At 35.1% G+C, this 12,822-nt stretch overlaps 1 protein-coding gene across 1 annotated transcript; it reads right to left on the bottom strand.

The window, feature by feature from the left end:
* LOC140983590 (uncharacterized) lies at positions 1 to 7,371 on the bottom strand. Its single transcript, XM_073450683.1, has 4 exons — positions 7,009 to 7,371; positions 6,731 to 6,869; positions 543 to 628; positions 1 to 309 (listed from the first exon to the last, which is right to left on the bottom strand). The coding sequence occupies exons 1-4, from the start codon at positions 7,321 to 7,323 to the stop codon at positions 178 to 180; spliced, it is 672 nt and encodes a 223-aa protein (XP_073306784.1). The 5' UTR covers positions 7,324 to 7,371; the 3' UTR covers positions 1 to 177.
* Positions 7,372 to 12,822: the final 5,451 nt, after the last annotated feature.

The following is a 12,822-nucleotide window of genomic DNA, read 5'->3' as shown; positions in this document are numbered from 1 at the left end:
TTTATGTCGGGATAACAAACCAAGAAAATATATTTAAAAAAACTATACAAAAAAGTTCAGAAGCAAAGAGTTATATATTTAGTCCAACGAACAGTTAAACCAAAAGTTTCCTGCTTTTCTTTCAGCCAAGATAATCGATATGTAAATGAAGGTGTGAACAACCTCTTTACGGGAAGCCTACTGATTTTTCTTTATCATTTTAGAAGTGGAGGAAGGGGATCCGAGATCTCGACAGGTAGATCTTACTATAAACAGAAGAGTCTCCACCAGCATGCCCAATACCAGACCAAGGATACCTCCAGCAGCATTCTGGGTACATAAAAATAAATATATGACCAATGTTCGAAAAACAAATTAGAACACCGAAGCAAAGATTAACACGAGAATTGGTAAAAGGCATTTGGGTTGGGAAGTCTGAAGTCCAGGTTTGTGACTCAAGGTGAGGCATCATTGTTACCAAAAGTGAGACACACTAAGGTACTTTATCTTGAGGGGAAATTTTGTCAAACAAATTTATGAGACTGATTGAGTAGAGGAGTTACCATAGCAGGAATATGGCTAAACAAGGCTCTGAATGCAGCATATCCAAGCAAGTATCCAGTAAACATTATCAGAACAACATGCAGCCCTGCTCATTCACCAAATAAGGTTGATTCGAAGTCATTTTAGTAATGTAGATACATGAAGACAGCACAAGATTGAATTGAATAAGAGACAAATACATTATAACCATCAACTAACCCAAAAGTCAGGATCTTCAGAATTAAAGGGATGAGGTATTAGGTACCAACGGTAATGGCTTATAAAATAGAAATTCTTCAAGGTTGTGTTAGGATAGATGGACTTGGGGAATTTGAATATATTTGGATCTAAATAACTCTCTTATTGATCATAGATCCATCATAAACATTGATATATGAGGTCAAAAGTGTAATGGAATAATCTGACATCAACGTAACTAAAGAATATCCCAAGTAACAGGATTGAATCTGGTATCGAAAGTCCAAAATACTTTATATTAAAATCCTTCAATCCAAATACAGTCTAAAAAGTAAAAATATAGAATTTTAGAAGACAAATCATAAGAGTTTCAATAATCTCACTAGAGCTAGAAATAATAGTTTTTTCTTTATTTTTAGACACATTTTCATTTCTTCATAAAGCCGGAAAACTTCTAATGAATGACATTGAAAAGCAAAAATAACACTATGCATGCCCCCACTAAGAATGATTTCCTTTTTACATGTGGCTGAATGAGAGTCAATTCATCAAAATATTTACATACTATGTAAAGAAGCGATGTTATATTAGATAAGTAAGAATGTAAAAGAGAAACAGCTGTTGCCATTAAATAATTGTGGATTCATTCCAAACATTCAAGATTTGAATCAGTAGTTAGTTTTTGATGTAGTGGGTTAGTGGGTAATTGGCTAGAAAGTTATTTAACTTCTAATTAGTTTTTCTCAAACTTTGTTTTATAAAAAGCTTGTGATTTGTAGTTTGTATGCTACAGTGAATTCAGAAACTTCAACTAGAGTTTAGGGAGTGAGAGGATCGGGGAATAAGCTGAGGGATGACTTGTATAACTCTTGTAATTGAAGGAAATAAATTTGTTCTGGAAATTCTCTTTGTTTCTATTGTATAAGCTTTTCGTATTTGCACATCCCACGCGTATTCTCCCAACTTTATACAACATTCCCTTAACTATTTCCGTTGTCAAAGCTCGATAAATTGGTACCAGGGCCAGTTTGTGGGTTCTAGGATGACGTCCACAAAGTTCGATCAGGAGAAATTCAATGGGAATAATGATTTTCGATTATGGAGGATGAAAACGAGAGAGTTGTTGGTTCACGAGGCCTCAATCTTGCATTGAAGGAGGAGAAAGAATTTCCAGCAAGTTTACCGGCCTAAGAAAAGACCGATTTACTTCACAAAACACACAACATACTGATCTTAAACTTGTCTGAGTCAGTTTTGAGGAAGGTGGCCAAGGATGATACCACGGCTGGAGTGTGGAGTAAACAACAGTCTCTGTACATGACAAAGACTCTACTGTGCAGGTTATTCTTGAAGCAATCCTTGTATGTTTTCAAGATGAGAGATGATGGTGACCTTGAACGTAAACTGGATGCATTTGAAAAGATAATATAAGATTTAGGAAACATTGGAGTGGAGGTTGATGATGAGGATTAGGCACTCTTACATACCAGTTCTCTACCAAGATCATACTCAGATCTTGTGGACACCTTGTGGTATGGCAATGAGAGTTCGTTTCTGGAAGATGTCCAAAGTGCACTGAAATCTAAAGATCAGAAGAAAAAATCACATGCAAAGGACAGAGACAGAAATGGTGATGGATTAAATGTGAGATGAACGCTACAGAAGAGAGAGGTCGATAAGAAGCAGACCAAGGTCACAGTAAAAAAAAAGCAGAAATGTTGTGTGCCATAAAGAAAGGCATTTCAAGCATGATTATCCAGAGAGGAGGAAGAAGAAAACAAAGGATGATGATCAGAATGATGGAGCTAATATTATTGAGGTGTATGATACAGCAGAGGCCCTCATGGCTTTTTCTGATGCATTGATGACTTCCTCTGGAAATTTTACGAAGGACTGGATCTTAGACTCCGGATGCACCTTTCACATGACTCAGAACAAAGTATGTCTTCAAAACTTTAAAAGTTTATCAGGGCCAAAAGTACTTCTTGGGGATGATAATGCATGTGCAGTGGAGGGAATAGATATTGTGAGTCTCAAGTTAAAAGATGGCATGGTGAGGACATTGCATGACGTGAGATACATTCCTAAGCACAAGAGGAATCTTATCTCACTTGGTGAATTTGATAAGGCTAGATATACTTTCACCAGAGACAACAAAAGCTTAAGGATTATCAAAGGAGCAATATGTACAAGGGATAACTGAGACATGAGTTGTATCATCTGTTGGGGAAGGTTGTAACAGATTCAGTCCGTAATCTTGTGACCGGGCAAAGGAATACAACTTCCTTATGGCACAAGAGGTTGGGGCATGTGAGTCACAAAGGTATTCAGGAACTCAAGAAGCAAGGAGCGTTGGGGATCATCTTGAGGATGATTTGGAATTTTGTGAGTATTGTACTCTTGGTAAATCTCACAAGGTGAAATTAAACACTGGCAGCATACAACCAGATCAAAATTGGACTACATATATATGGACTTATGGGGACCAACAAAGACTCATTCACATGCTGGAGCATTGTATCTCTTGACCATAGTGGTGATTATTCCAGAAAACTCTGGTCTATCCACTTGTCAACAAGTACCAGACCTTCAAAAAGTTCAAGAAATGGAAGACACTGATTGAAACTCAATCAAGGAGGAGGATCAAGGCCATAAGAACTGACAATGGAATGGAATCTTGTCAAGGGAGTTCAAGGATCTGTGTGCAGAAGGAACAATATTAAGACATAGGATTGTAATAGGTAATCCTCAACAAAATGGATCGGGTTCAATAGAACCTTTCTTAAGAGAATATGATGCATGCTCAGATCTGCCAAAAGCATTCTGGGCAGAGGCTGCCGTCACAGCAGCATATTTGATAAACAGGTGCCTTTTTACTGCATTAAATGTCAAAATACCACAGGAAATCTGGAGTGGGAAATTTCCCAATTATAATATGTTCCGAACTTTTGGTTGCTTATCATATTTTCACACCAGACAAGATAAACGGGAGGCTAGGGCATTGAAGTTCTTTTTCTTGGGATATCCAGAAGTGTAAAATGCTGTAAGCTTTGGTGCTTTGATCATAAACACAAGAAGTGTTTGATCAGCAGAGATGTGGGGTTCAAGGAAGATGAAATGACGATGAAGAAGGAAAGAGTGAGGACCTGGAAAAAACATCATCTAATTCAAAGAAGGAGGAGACTACTAGTGGGAAATATCACAAGCCACTTAGAAGTCTGAACAAAACTTGTCGACAGGACCAAAAGGCAAATTATACCCCCTGACATGCATGGCTATGCTAACATAATTTATTATGCTTTGGATGTAGCGGAGATATCCTGTAGATGGATTTATAAGAAGAATGATCATATAAATCCAGGTAACCCTCCCAGGTATGAGGTGAGGTTGGTTGCAAGAGGATTTCTTCAACAGGAAAGAGGGGATTTTGGTGAAATTTACTCACCAGTTGTAAATACAGATCAATTAGAATCCTCCTAGCATTGGTGGCACGACAAACCTGGTAACTGCATCAACTTGACGTTAAAACTGCATTCCTCTATGGAGATTTGGACAAAGAAAATCTTCACGGAGCAGCATGAAGGATTTGTGGCTAAGGGGCACGAAGACAGTATTTTTCTGAAGAAATCAGCCAGTCCCCGAGGCAATGGAAAAAGAAGTTCAATGCATTCATGTAAAGTCAAAATTCAAGAGATGAACAGGATCTCATCTACCTGTTGATATACATAGATAATATCTTTGATAGCAAGCCAGGATAAAGTACAAATACAGAGATTCAAGGCTGGATTAAAGCAAGAATTTGAGATGGCCGTTGGTTAAGCTATCAAAATCCTAAGCATGGAAATTACGAGGGCCAGGAGAAAGAGACTTCTATATCTCACTGAAAAAAAGTATTTGGAAAAGATACTTAAAAGATTTAGTATGTTTGAGTCTCAGGGAGTTCGGTTACCAATGACATCTCATTTCGAGTTGTCCAAGGATCAATCACCAAAAATCGAGGAGGAGGATCATATGAATAAAATACCATATACGAGTGTTGAGAGATCTATTATTACGACATGGTATGCACAAGACCTGACTTAGAATATGCAATGAGTGTGATCAGCAAGTTTATGTCAAAAGACTCAAAACCTGGAAAGATTCATCGGGAGGTGTCAAGTGGACATTAAGATACTTTAAGGAAACAATGAAGATTTGGGGGACTAGACTCCAAAGACAAGGGATTGAACTCGGAGATGGAGGAGCTAGAATAATTAAATGATACAGTGATTCAGATTTTTTGGGTGCAAAGACAATAGGAAATCACTTTCTGGTTATATATTCACCATGTCTGGGACGGCAGTAAGCTGGAGATCAAGCTTGCAAGCAGTGGTGGCACTCTCCACGACTTAAGCTGAGTTCATATCATTGATCGAAGTAGTAAAAGAAGCCTTATGGATCAGGAGATTCTTAAAAGAGCTTGGGATTGAACAAAACATGTGGGAAAGAGCGGACGTGTGCATATCAAAGATTGAGACTTAAGACAATCCGGCGGATATGCTTACTAAGGTTATACCCACTGCAAAGTTCGAGGATTGTCTGGCATGGATCGAAGGCTCTTGAATTAAGGAATGAAGAGGAGATTTGTGGATTCATTCCAAATATTCAAGAGTTGAATAAGTAAAAAGTTAGTTTTTGATGCAGTGCATTAGTGGGTAATTGGCTAAGAAGTTATTTAACTTCTAGTTAGTTTTTCCTCAAGCTTTGTTTTATAAAAAGCTCGTGATTTGTAGTTTGTATGTTATAGTGAATTCAGAAACTTCAATGAGAGTTTAGAGAGTGAGATGATCTTAGAATAAGCTGAGGGATCACTTGCATAACTCTTGTAACTGAAGCCATGAAACTTGTCTGAAAATCTTCTTTGTTTCGCTTCTATAAGCTTTTCATATTTACACATTACAGTATCACACACACATTTCCCCCAACTTTATACAACATTCCCTAAACTATTTCCGCTGTCAAATCTCAACAACAATCGTCTATCTTTTGTCTACAACTCTCCCATCCATGGTCCTTGCACTTATGGGTATCTAGACTCTCTACTGCCATGAGGCAAAAAATGAAAAAGGAACAGAGAAGACTAGGTGATGTGCAAACAATGTAAGAACAGTCGAAAGCAGTAAGCACAATCCTTCCCGGCTAGACATTTATAATTTTATAGCTAACAAAAGTGTTGACAAGACCTATGTTAGAAGCAAGCAACTAAGTAACAAGAACAGTCATTCAGTACCTAAACGTAGTTACGATTTACGATTTATGACTTACGAGGACCAACTCCTAAAAAATAACAATAGGCTAAACCTTTAAAGTTAATCCATTCATTCCTAGAAAAAAAACTATACAAAATCTCTCTGGTTGGCTATCTTAACAAGCAGTGACTTAGACAATGACAGAAATCCGAACATGTTCAATTGCTGCATCCAAGGAGGTAGAGTTCAATTTGAAATAAATTGCTGCCAGGGGATAATTGTGAGCAACATCACCAGGTCCTACTCCTATATAATATTTAAATTCCTTTGCATCTTTGTTGTCAATTGAACATTATCCAGTATCATAAAGAAATTCACCATTTAAAAAAACAAAAAATCACGATAATTTTGAAACTAATTGTGGTTTGCAAACTAGAGAGACTGAAGAAGAGCAATAGAAGGAAAAAGGGAAGGCAACATTAAGCAAAATTGAAGCACTGCCATAACATTTAAAACAAATTTGACAAAAATGCAAAAACTAAACTTGGTGGCAATCAAGGGCAGTTCCAACAGTAGCCAAGCAGAACAACCACATTTCTCAAACAGCAAAAATATATAATTTCTATAGGTAGTCCCTCTAAAAATCGCAAGTTTTGGCGTTCTACCCCAGACGTCAATTTAAGTTGAGAACTCAACATTAGCTCAAAATGAAAGAACCGATGATATCATATCAGTTTTAACAAACAAACAAAAAAGTAATCCGCACGGAAAAGAAAATTTACCAAAGCCTAATTGATCTTTGTAAGAAGAAAAAGGCTCCACTTCATGCTTTCTAGGAGTAATGTCCTTCACCAATTCTTCATACATTTTCCTTTCCGCCACCTCAGCTAGTTTTGCCAACCTCGCCTTCAACTCTTCACCCTATGTATTAATTGTCAATGGCAGTATCTTCAAATTCACTACTATATCCAAAAAACTATTACGTCGAACTGAAATCGACATGGCATTGATATGAGCGTGACACATTCAAGTAAAAAAAAATATCTGTAAGAGAGTATACCTTTTCCCTGGGTTTGGGGCCGGCAAAGAGGAATTCGCAACCGGAGAGGATAGCTGATAAATCGGGTCTTTTATCCGGCTCCGACCCGATCCAGATACTTCTCAGGGATGTATACGGTATGGATGAGTGCACGATAAGAGAGGAAGATAGATCTCTGAGATCCTCGGACAGGTGACAGTCCGTGGAGGCCGCTTCGAGGAAAGAGCGGATAGCATTGGTGGTTGATATGATGATGCCGCCTGTTGTGATCGTCAGAACAGGCGGCGGCGGAGAGGTGGTGACGGGATGGAGAGAGCTGTCGTCGTGTTCTACCATTTGTGAGAATGCATAAACGGGAGTGGGTTTCACACAGCTATGTTTGAGAATGGTAGGCTCGTATCAAATTTTGGGCCGAAAATTCTTGATTGTTAAGTCCAGCCCATGAAACCCATGAAGTATAGTGAGCATCGAGTTCATTTATCCTCGATATAAAATAATAACATTACACGACCTCAAGAAAGTGTCCGAATTGATGAAATAAGTTGACATTTGATCAATTGTTAGAAATTTGATTCTCTCCTACTAATATTTTATCGGATGAGCTTGTGACACTGGACATGTATAATATACTTATACGACTAACGCGACTCAGAGAATATGTGTTAGGTTGAATGTTATAACGACAACATTATACAAATGGATAACTTTGTAATTCAATGTTTTCTATACTCTGTAATGTAATTGTTCATTTAAATTAAAAATAAAATTTTTGCGATCCAATATACAAACCCAAAGAGTGGGTCTCATTTGAGACCGTCTCACGGATCTTAATATGTGAGACGGGTCAACCATACTCATATTCACAATAAAAAGTAATACTCTTAGCATAAAAATTAATACTTTTTCATGGATGACCCAAATAAGAGATCCGTCTAACAAATACGACCCGTGAGACCGTCTCACACAAGTTTTTGCCAAAACCAAAATATGATGATTTTTTTTTAATACAATTACAATTCCAAGCACATATAAATAGTTACGCAGAGGCAACACGTACACTATGGATACTTTTACAAAAAAAATAGTTAGAATTAAATGAAAAAATATAAGAAATTTCACACCATGTGTGAATGGACTTGGACCAGCACTCCAACCGTATCTGACGCGTTTGTAGTATAGCTTTGACTGTTGAAACAAAGGCGTTGGAATAATTCAACAACGATTGGCGATTTCAATGGTTTGGACCAACACCACACCTATTCATTTGGGCCAAAATTAACAACAACAACCAAAAAAAAAAATCCATTAAGTTATTAATCATGATTAAAATTTAAAAAATAACCTATTTTGATTATTGTAAAATTATAAAATATAGTACATTTAGAATTTGAAAATGTGGGGGCATGAGATGTGGCAAGTATGAAGGGGTAACGAATTTAACAAAATTGATTTTATGATGAATTTTGTTTTATTAAATAAAAAATAATTAGTATTTTTGTCTAATCCCGATGCTATTATCTTTTCCATTATATAAAAGATCATGACATTATAAAATATTTTATTTTATAATTATTCTCCTCACCCACAGCTCCACTAAAAACATCATTTCAACTCTCACGTTTTACATGAAAAAGCTACCAAAAAGAAAACTTCTCCATTTTAAATTGAACTCAAATCTTCTAATTTTAAAAAAAAAATTTAATGACATTGTGAAATTTTGTTATCGTTTGATTTATACACTTTGTGATTATTACTGTTTTATACACACAACATGTATACACTATTACTTTTACCACATACAAAGAATTAAGAAATGTTGTACCATAGTGATGAGATCCGGATGAATAGGAGATGAGCTGAGTCGGACAATCCACCGAATCTTGGTACGAATACGATGAAGGAAAAATGAGCTGTAGTGATGTCCCGAACACAGGAAAACAAACACGTGGATATGCGCAGAGGAGATGTCCGACGTGGTCACTCCGATGTTTAAGTTAACAAGCGGAAAATGAAGAGAACCAGTGTAGCTTTTTCAGAGAAATAAATGCTACCGGCGTGACCACTCCGATACTTAAGTTAGCAAGCCAAAGCATCTCGGGTAGGGAGTCATCACCAGGGAATTCGCCCGAGAGTTCGGGCCTCTGGTTGCCCTGATAAATGACGTCTCGGGCACTCACCTGTCCGACTTCTTATGAGTTCCTTCTGTAAACTTATCATGATCCGGGTTGTCTATTTATTGTCCCTTGTCATCCATGACCCGAGCTCCTCCGAGAATATCAGTAAAAAACCATCATCCCTATTTAAAATTTGTTTTACAACACAAATTAATCATAATAAAGATAGGAGGCCAAAAAGATTATTTGTCTTCGGCCAATTGACGCGATGCCGTTGCATCACAAAAAAATATATATATATCTAGGACAAATTTGACGAAGTTTATTAGGATGTTTCACGAGAATTCGATTCAAAATCATACAAATGTACTTTGAAAAAGGAGGGGCCCTACATGTGTGACATTAATTTGTTTGTTTCCTTCCTTTAAATTAATGTAATCCCGACCTTGAAGTAAGGTGTTGAAAATCGAACACCACTCACAACTTGACCTTTTCAATTCTAACTTTGTCTCCTCCTCCATTTTTTTAATTTATATTATGATATGATATAAAGAAAAAAAAATAATGGGTATTAGTAACATTTTTTTATCGATAAACATTAGCAAAAAATGTAATTTGATCTGATTTTAAAAAAAATACCTCACCATCTCATTCTTTTAATTTCGTTTGCAATTATGGTGGATATAGTTTAATATTATATAATTTTATTTTAACAAATAAAAAATAGATCAGCATTTTGAAAAGGAGATATTTTATCAGTCTGCCTTATCCCTTTGTCATTAATAATTAAAAATATTGCAAGAAATAATGACCCCATTCAGGTAGTAACGTGACAAGTGACATTGATTGTTGCGAAGCTAATGTCACCAAACGTGCCTTTTTGGAAAAAAACTCGTAAAGTTTAACTAAATACGTATTAGTTTAAAAGAAAATACGTTTGATTATTATGATTTTAATATTGATTTGCTTTTGATTTTGTCATTCTTTTGAGTTAAATTTCGAATATTTTTTAAAATCAATGTAGGTTACATTCTTTGTCCCCTCTATTTTCTTGTTTGAGTTGGTCTCATGTGAGACCGTCTCACGGATCTTAATCTGTGAAACGGATCAGCCCTACCCATATCCACAATAAAAAGTAATACTCTTAGCATAAAAAGTAATATTTTTTCATGGATGACCCAAATAAGATATCTGTCTCACAAAATACGACCCGTGAGATCGTCTCACACAAGTTTTTGTCTCGTTTAAGAGTATAAGATATTGCAATGATTTTTTTTTTATTTTTCTGTAATTTTTTTTTATTCAGATTTCATCGCCACAGCCACCATCTTCGAATTTAGGTAGGTTAAGATTTTTTTAAATATAAATTCGAAAGCCACCAAACACGAGTAATTTGGTAAGAGAAAAACACACGTATAATTATTTATTGTGAAGTTCTTTCATTTTTCGAATCCATGCAACTAAAAAATTTTGAGATTGGAAAATGGTCATGGTGTTATATAATTATCTATATAAGATATATTAAAATTTTGGAAATTTAATTTTCATTAAAATGATTAAATAAAATCACAACTACACAAAACAAATCAATAAAAAAAATTATCGTGTGGAATATAAATATCATATCAGTAGCTCTATTTATGGCTAAAGTAGTCAGTTAATTGAACAAAATGACAATGCGTTAGGACCAACATCTAACAGTTTTTTTTAAACATCGATCGCACAAATCAGGGAGACAATGACTGGGAATTCCCTACACCTAGCTAAGTTTTAGGGTGAATCTATACTTACATATAGAGATTTATTTATAGTTTTTGTTTCCTATAAGATGATCAACCGATCATATCATTTTAAAACAAAAAACGTAGACTCCATAAAAAAAATATTATTTCATCTTGTACAAACACACTGAGACTTAACATAGATCCATCTTAAATTTAACCCTTCGACGGTTCCGAGAAATTGATTTATTTAAAAATAAATATTGAAGTAGGTAATATTGGTGAGCACCTTCAAGAACCAATTTATTACACATTTACTCACTATGTTAATGAATTATTTGCATCGTCGAGGACTGGAAGATTATCAAAATCCAGAGAATTTTACAATTGATCACATATTAAGGGTTGAGTAATGATGATATTTGATACCATGCCCATCATTTCCAAGTGGAAAACTGAGGGAGACTTCTTTTTTAAAAAAAAAGAAAAAAAAATTGGTGGAGAATATATTCAATTTCCCAGTATAATGCATAAGAAATATTACTTTATGGTTTATATATATCCAACGGGGGAGATGTACTGAAAACGAGACTCACGGTTCACAATTTTCCAAAGTGCTCCTACTTGGATTTTCACTTACCATAAAGTTAATTCCAAATTAACTTTTTGGAATGTGTCGTTTCATATATATATATATTATTATTTGCGCGCATGAGGAAGGATTAATTAACGGTGACATAAAATTAAGGTCATAATATTTGAGTATGTCTTTTGTGAGACGGTCAACCTGCCGATATTCACAATAAAAAGTAATATTTTTAGCATAAAAAATAATATTTTTTCATGGATGACCCAAATAAAAAATCTATCTCACAAAATACAACCAGTGAGATCGTCTCACTCAAGTTTATGCCATAATATTTATATGAAAATTATTAGTTCTTTTTTTATATAATATGGACGAGATAAAAAAATATATAATTCCAAATAGGCTTTCCGACCATACCAATACCACACGGGGGTCACACGTTGTTCGCAATTTGAACACATGCTAATATATCATATGCTAATACCAAGCAATTCCACCGAACCTCATCATACCTAAATACATATATAATTAATAATAATAATAATCGTAATAATAATAATAAGAATAATAATAATAATAATAATAATAAAAGGGAGTAATATTAACGATATACGAAACTGGACTCGTAATTAATTGATTGCAACAAAAGTTTGACTTAAATTTGTGTCATATATTTTATATTTCCAAATTTCCACGCCCAACCATCTCAATTAAAGACCGAAAGTCTGAAGTAGAATAACCATAGGTATCANATATACTGAGTCAATAATATAAATATCCAATCTCCACCGTGAAAACAATCAACGGACCAAAATCAATTGAGACCCACAAAAAAAAAACAACTAAACCCTCCTCCCTCCACCTAGAAAGTAGAAACATCACCACATTATTATTATTATGGTTATTATAATAATATATTTATTAATCACAGGACGGCTTGACCTAACAATCTGATTCCAATAACCAGAGGCACCTGGCTTTACCGCAACCAATCACATACAGACACATATGCGATCCAGAAACGACGTCGTCCCTAATCGGATTGGGGTTCCATTTGTCAACATTCCAAAAATAGCATACTTACCACATCGCCTCGTCAGCTTAACATGACCACGGTTCGACTCCAGTTTAACCAAAGACCAATTACTTTCCACGATTTCAATTCATGTCGACACTAAAGAATCAGACAAATTTTTTTACTTTATTTATTATGTTTATTTATTATTGATGATGTTTATTTCACATTCCTTTAAAAATTATTAAATTATCGACTTCAGAACCAAAGGACACTGATTTTAAACTATCACCGGGTCAAGTTTCATGGATAATGGATTCTACTACATAATTCAGTTAACAAGATAGGACATGATTTGGTGTCAAAACAAAAAATGAATTACTATGTAAAATATAA

The sequence above is a fragment of the Primulina huaijiensis genome, chromosome 8 (assembly GCF_012295235.1).
Source record: "Primulina huaijiensis isolate GDHJ02 chromosome 8, ASM1229523v2, whole genome shotgun sequence".
NCBI lineage: Eukaryota > Viridiplantae > Streptophyta > Magnoliopsida > Lamiales > Gesneriaceae > Primulina > Primulina huaijiensis.
Note: the sequence above shows the minus strand (reverse complement) of the source record. Positions and strands in the feature narration are given on the sequence as shown.